Source organism: Pan troglodytes, chromosome 7, assembly GCF_028858775.2.
Source record: "Pan troglodytes isolate AG18354 chromosome 7, NHGRI_mPanTro3-v2.0_pri, whole genome shotgun sequence".
NCBI classification, from domain to species: Eukaryota; Metazoa; Chordata; class Mammalia; order Primates; family Hominidae; genus Pan; species Pan troglodytes.
In genome coordinates this window covers 109,066,267-109,073,706 of record NC_072405.2, presented here as the reverse complement: position 1 = coordinate 109,073,706, position 7,440 = coordinate 109,066,267, and the positions used below count along the sequence as shown (strand labels likewise).

General features: G+C 44.3%; 1 protein-coding gene across 7 annotated transcripts in view; it reads left to right on the top strand.

Annotated features, from left to right (window-relative positions):
* The first annotated feature begins 664 nt into the window (after window positions 1-664).
* Window positions 665-7,440, top strand: part of STK3 (serine/threonine kinase 3) — a 459,940-nt gene continuing 453,164 nt past the window's right edge. For 5 of the 7 annotated variants that reach the window (XR_010159291.1, XR_010159292.1, XM_063816448.1 and 2 more), the window contains exon 1: window positions 670-886. Coding sequence is in view for 5 of the 7 variants with exons in the window: in XM_063816448.1 (XP_063672518.1) it covers window positions 861-886 (26 nt within the window). In the remaining 2 variants the exon portion in view is untranslated. Of the gene's footprint in view, window positions 887-7,440 lie in introns of all 7 variants that reach the window. The other 2 variants (XM_528201.9, XM_063816447.1) reach the window with 2 other exon arrangements.

Genomic DNA, 7,440 nt, shown 5'->3' with positions numbered 1-7,440 from the left:
GCAGCATAATTTGTGACAGGCTTGCCAGCTTACCCAATGGGACAGCTGCAAGGGCCCACTGCAACTGAATTTGGTGCACCGAGAGATCTCACTGTACGAATTATTTTCTCGGTAATTAGATGTAATTATTGTGAAATGTAGCGAGGAGCTTGTCCACAATAAAAATCAAACAAGAATTTCCAGAAGTATCCCTAGTACTGTGGCCTACACATGTCAAATGGCTGGGGGAAAACATAACCGATAATTATAAACAGAACTAGAGAGGGAAGCGTGGGCAGTGAGAAAGTAATACTTCAAACGGATTCACACGATGTTAGGATGTGTCGTTGGGAAAGCCAAAGAAATGAGTCAAATTGGATCAGGGCAAACCCTAGTGAGGGCAGGCTAGGGGCGGAGCTCTGGGCCAGCTCATAGGGACTTGCCCATCCCCAGCCTAGAGCGGCTCCGGCCTCGCCCCCTAGCTCTAGCGGAACCTTCTCCTTTTCCTGGTCACGGGGCTCTGGGGCCAGCCAGGCCTTCGTCCCCGGCCCCGCCCACCCGCCGCGGCACCGGCCCCGCCCGCCAACCCAGGCCGCGGCAGGCTCCGCCCCCCGCCGCGGCGCCCGGCTCCGCCCACCTTCTCTGGGCCGCAGCCGCAGGCTGGCGGCTGGCGGCCGGCGGCCGGGGGCGGGGAGGGGCGGGGCGGGAGGAGCCGCGCTCCTAAGCGGGAGGGAGATCCGCCGCGGAGTTACGGGAAAGTTGGTCCGAGTTCCCAGAGTTTCCCTCTGTGGTGCCCTAGGCTCGGCCGGCCGGTGCCCCGGCTCCTTTCCTCCTTTCGGCCTTCGCCGTCCACCAGGTCCCTCTCTCTGCCCCCGGCCGCCATGGAGCAGCCGCCGGCGCCTAAGAGGTAACGAATCGGGGAGCGGGAAGAAGGAGGGAAGCGGCGCCGGCGGCCGCGGGGCGGGGGTGGCTAGGCCAGGCCCTGCTGCGACCCTCTCCCCGCCCGCCGGGCCCCGAGCCGGGCGCGCTGAGGTCGGGAGGCGGGTCCGAGTGTCCCGCCGCGTCTGTCCACGGGCGAGGGGACCTGAGGGGAGCGGGAGCCGGAGCCTCCCCTGCGGCCGGCAGGCCTGGCGCGTGGAAAGTCGGGTGGGCAGCGCCGGGCTCCCTGCGGCCTGACCTCCCGGGGCGGGAGGAATTAAATATTAATAGCTACACAGTCTGTAAAACATTGTGGATTTGCTGCTCTGACAGGTGTTCTTCCCCCTACCCCCTCAAGTTCAAAAGTATTTATGGATGCAAGACAGTGGGAAGTTTAAATTAGAACCCCCTCCCCCAATATAGTTTTGCGTGTAAAAATAGTGCTGCTTTGGTATGGTATTTACTGTTATTAATAGTTTATATTTAATCTTTGACACCTGTGTTGGAAATGTATGCATACAAGAGTGGGATGTGTTTGAGCTAATATTTGCAATGATCTTAGGAAGCCAAATCTAGGTTGTCCATTGACAGAAGTTCATAGTATGTATTCCTCTCTCCCCAAGAATGAATTAACGAATTGTTTGATGTTGCTAAAACATTTAACCTCAGTCTTTCATTTTTAACTTATAAAATAAGGATAGTAATCTCTCAGATAGTGCTGTTGTGAAGATTAAAGAGTTCGTATGCTTTGACAGCTAGAGATCTTTAGATGAAAGGTGTGTTCAAGAACATGGGATAATTGAAAAGTTAGGAACTTTGGGAGCTATTGTGAATTGTGTGACTAGACATGTGAGCCTTGAAGCCTGGAAGCCATCTGTTCAGGTGGAAAAAAGGGGGGGTCGTGAAGGAGTTTCCAAAAGGGACCTGCTGTCAGAGCACTTGAGCAAGTCAATTGATAGATTCTTTTCTAGCATTTTGTAAGTTACCTGCATTCTACTCATTGGGCACCGTTTTAATACAATATAAGAGAATTGGGCACTTTTTTCTTTTCTGGAAGAACTGGAAGGAGCACCTCTGAGAAAACACAGTAGTCCAGTTTGAACAACTCTGAATTGAAGTGCAGCTCTCTATTGATTAGCTGTACTGTAAGTTATCAGAGTTTCATTATAGGTGTAAGAGAATCCTTGCCCTTGTGGAGACATTAGAGAACCTGGAGGAGTCAGGGGCAGGTGTAGGCGGCAATTCTGTGGTGATTTATACTTTTCAAAGTGGTGGTTGCACTTTTAACAGACTTATTTTTAGCTTATTCAGAGTCTTATTTTGAAGTAGTGAACAAAAATGCTGCAAAAGCATTTTTGAAGGCGAAAGATATGTGACAGCAATCCCTGATATTTGAATGTCTCAACATTTTTTATAGAATTTTCATATTCATAATATTTAATCCTCACAGCAACCCTATGGAGTAGATTGGATTATAGGCATTAATCCTAATTTATAGATGAGGATGTTGAGAGAGTTTGCCACATGGAAGGCTATGACAGGAATTACTGGCAGTTTTGCCCCTATTGATTATTATCTCCTAATAATGAAATATAGCTACTCCTTTTGAGGTCATCCTGTTTGCCAGGAAATTTAAGTATACATTATTTAAATCCTAAGAAATAGTAATCCTGGCTCTGCTACTTATTATGCTAGTTCTAAGTTTAATTTCTTCATCTGTGAAATGTATTGTGGGGATTAAATGAGGTGATATGTAAAGCACTTGGGACAGAGCAAGACCCTGTCTCAAAAAAACAAAAACAAAACAAAAACAACAAAAGATAATAGGGACTAATTTAATAAATATTTATGTATCACAACTGAGCTTAAGAAATAAAATTTGACAAATATATTTGAAGCCCCTATGTGTTCAACAGTGTTAGTTGTTAACTTATGTTTTCCTTATTATATGAGGCTCAAAGACGTTAAATAACTTGGTCAAGTGGAGAAAGTGCCAGAATTCTGCATCTGATTGGCCACAAAGGCTGTGCACCCTCTTGTTGTATACAGTGATGGCTCTTTTTGAAACTCTCTTTCTTATCATTCCATGATGTAGTGGTCCTCTTTTTCTGTAATCTCCTGGTCTCTGTTGCTTATTCTGCTCTTAATCTTTATAAAAGTGCCATTTTGCTTTTCTGCCTTGAATAACACTTCCTTAGTGCTGACTTTTACATGGCCTTATCGATGTCGTTGATGTTCAAGTATGACTAGAAGCTGCTGCTCAGTTGGCATTTTTTATTTTTTCAGGTAGGTCTTACTCTTTCATTATCCCATCTAGTTTGTCACTACAGCCTATCAAATTTTCTATTAAAAAGTTGGTGGATTAATTTTTTCTGTTTTCTTTCTCAAGAGTACTACCCCATAAAACCCATTCCATGGTTTTATGACCCTCACTTTTGAATTGCAGCAGTACCTTCTAGCTGGACGCTTTAGTCCAGTGGTTTTCAAAACTATTTTGTTTTGTTTTGAGATGGAGTGGTACAATCTCGGCTCACTGCAACCTCTGGCATCCTGATTCAAGCGATTCTCGTCCCTCAGCCTCCTGAGAGGCTGGGATTACAGGCGGGCGCCACCACGCCCAGCTCATTTTTGTGTTTTAGTAGAGACAACGTTTCGCCATGTTGGCCAGGCTGGTCTCCAACTCCAGACCTCAGGTGATCCACCTGCCTCGGCCACCCAAAGCGCTGGGATTACAGGCATGAACCACCGTGCCTGGCCCCCATTGTTCTTTATTTATGTTATAGGCTGTAGGTACTCCCAGCTTTACCTTTATTCACATTTTTCCTTTAGAAAAGTTTGTGTTACTTTTTGCCTGAAGAATAATCTATGTTTTATTCTTCCATCAAAGCCTACCTCATCAAGTATGTTTTCTGAGTACTTTCTAGCCTGAGATATTTCACTGACTTCCTAACGTGATATCCATTTGATTATATACCATCTTTTTATTCTATTTTATTACAAAATTTTAGATATCCAGAAGATAATGAGGGCCTACTGCGGTGGTGCACGCCTTGTAATCTCAGCACTTTGTGGGGCTGAGGTGGGAGGATTGCTTGAGCCCAGCAGTGGGAGGTTTCAGTGAGCTATGATTGTGCCACTGCACTCTAGCCTGGATGACAAAGTGAGACCCTGTCTCAAAGAAACAAAAATAAAAATAAAAACAAAACAAAAAGAAAAAAGAGAACAGAGCCTAATTTAATAGATACTTAGGTATTACCATCCAGTTTAAGAAATATTAATAAAAATATTACCAATACATTTGAAGCCACCATGTGTATTTCTTCTCAATTACACTCCCTTCCCATCCCCCAAAAGGTAATCACTGACATGAATTGGATATTTGTCCTTCCCATACATGCCTTTATATTTTTAGTATGTTACATATATATGTGTGTATGTGTGTGTGTGTATGTATGTGTGTATATATATATGTATGTATGTACACGTATCAACACATAATGTTAGGCATGGGTATTAGGCCTGGCCTTGTCACTGACTTTGAAATTTGCTTCTTTGGGCATCTTCTTCTCCTCTGGGAGTTGGAGATTCCAGTGTGTAGCCCAGTTCAAGAATCATGACTCAGAGACCTAGATGATTTTTAAGGCACCTCTCACCCTCATATTCATTGATTTGGTCTCCTTAACAAGGTTTGTGTTAAACATAGGCAATAGATGTGGTCACCCATGTCACCGACTTGAGGTACCAGAGTAGTTTTTAGATTCCTTAGATTTCGTTAACATACTTGTCACTGAGGTCTTCAGAAGTCCTTTTTTTTCTTTTTAACTTTTTTTTTGTTGTTGAGATTGGGTCTCACTCTATCGCCCTGGCTGGAGTGCAGTGGCACAATCATGGCTCACTGCAGCCTTGACCTCCCTGGGCTCAGGTGATCCTCTCACCTCAGCCTCCCTGGTTAGCTGGGACCACAAGCATGCACCACCATACCTAATTTTTTTTTTTTTTTTTTTTAATTTGTAGAGATGAGGTCTTGCCATGTTGCCCAAGCTGGCCAAAGTCGTTATTAAAAGGATTTCCCTCTGGGAAGGGAAATTCATTAAATCATAGATCCCCAACCATTTTGGCACCAGGGACCAGTCTCGTGGGAAACGATTTTTGCACAGATGGTTTGGTTGGGGGCGAAATGGTTTCAGGATGAAACTTCCACCTCAGATCATCAGGCAATAGTTAGATTCTCATAAGGAGCGTGCAACCTAGATTCCTTGCATGCACAGCACAATAGGGTTCGCACTCCTATGAGAATCTAATGCTACTGCTGATCTGACAGGAGCTGGAGCCCAGAGCAAGGGCGGTAATGCTCGCGTATAGCTCACCTCCTGCTGTGTTGCCTGGTTCCTAACAGGCCATGGACCAGTACTGGTCCACTGTATTGTGCTGTAAAGGAGTTGGGGACTCCTTTATTAAATGATCATTAATTAGCATTTTGGTTAGATGGAATTTGTTGGATTTATTTTATTATTTTATTATTTTTTTTGAGGTGGAATCTTGCTCTGTCGCCCAGGCCGGAGTGCAGTGGCACAATCTCGGCTCACTGCGAGCTCTGCCTCCCAGGTTCACGCCATTATCCTGCCTCACCCTCCTGAGTAGCTGGGACTGCAGGCGCCTGCCACCACACCAGGTTAACTTTTTTGTATTTTTAGTAGAGATGGGGTTTTTCCGTGTTAGCCAGGATGGTCTCGATCTCATGACCTCGTGATCCACCCACCTTGGCCTCCCAAAGTGCTGGGATTACAGGCTTGAGTTACCGTGCAGCCGAATTTATTGGATTTTTTATAGGGGAACTGCTAGCTGAGAGAAAAATGACCACATAATAGTCCAGCTTTGATAGGTAGAAAGGTAAATGACCAGAAAACATGGGCTCTTCACCAGGTGGAACCTTCATAGAAGGGAGGTGGGTCTCTATGATAGACAGGTGGGCAGCATGAAAATATATTTAATACTTGTCAAAGAGAGGACAGAATATCACTGCTGGAGTGAGACACTTTACCAGATAGGCTTGTTCCTCAAATAGGTTGTAGTGTTAGTAGTTATTTAAAATGTGTAATTCGTTGATTAAGGTATGGTTGGAGGGCAGGTTAGCATTGAACAATGAAAACATTAAAAGGATAGTAAAAGAATAAGCTATTGAAGCATACTTACTCTCAAGACAGGTGAGTTCTTTAATTTAAGCTATAGTTGGATTCTGTGGCAATTTTTTATTATTATTTTTAATAGTGTGAAAGGGTAGTTTGGGGGAAATAAAATTGAAGGTTGAAGTCATATGTTAGGGGTCCTTCACGCAAATGGAAAGCTAGAAAACACTAATTTCATAAGGGCAAATGAGTGTTTGGATGGATTACCCATCAGAAAACAGATTATTATGGAAAGAAAAAGCAAAGGGATCGGGTTGAGAATATAGAGGAGTTAAGTAGAAAGTACTCATGAATTCTTCAGCATGAAGAGCCCACATCAACTTGTAGCATCTGTAGCCCGGATCTCAGGCCAGGAATTAGGAATGGAGAGAGATAGCAGATAACTCTCAGCGCTCATGAATGGAAGTGGGTGAGAGAAAGCAACACACCAGTTAAGTAGATAGTAGGAATATCACGAAGATATTGCAGGGAGAAGAGGGGTGGATGTCATTTTATGTGTATATTTCTAATTTATGTTTCCTTGGAATGTTGGAAAGTAAAATTGTGTGTATATCAGAGAGATTGACTAAATAGAGAGCTGGAGTTGTCTTTGAGAAGATGAACTCTAAGAACTCTTAAAAAAACCCCAGCAGACTCAGAGGAAGGCCCTAGGGAAAATTTCCAATTCTAGAGGTAGGCAAGTGGACAAAATGTTCAAAGTAGTTAGTCCAAGGGGAAAAGAACCAACCAAACAGGAGCGTCTCTGAATTAACAACTTGTTCCCTAAAGCATCTGCTGTCTTCCCTTTGGCTTTTCTTGGTTAATTTAGGGTGGCATTAACTTGATTAGGATTGCTTTAGGCCATGCTGATGGGAATAGTCAGTTGGCTCTTCCTTCTTGGAGAGAGGGAGTGCGACAATAAAATTTGCAATACTTCCGGTAAACAAACTTCTGTTGCATGTCAACTAGAGAAACTCAGTCTTTAGTTGACTCTAGGAACACTTCAGGCCATCATATATTACTGGCTTTCAACATTTAAAAAAAAAAATTCATTGATACTGAGACTCAGTACAGACCCACACATTTACATAAATGGGAGGTAGAGGTGGGACAATTGCTTGAGCTCAGGAGATTGAGGCTGCAATGAGCCATGATTGTGTGGATGCATTCCATCCTGGGCAACAGAGCAAGACCCTGTCTCAAAAACGTTCATTGGGCTGGGCGCGGTGGCTCACGCCTGTAATCCCAGCACTTTGGGAGGCTGAGGCGGGCAGATAATGAGGTCAGGAGATCGAGACCATCCTGGCTAACATGGTGAAACCCCGTCTCTACTAAACAAAATACAAAAAATTAGCCGGGCATGGTGGCGGGCATCTGT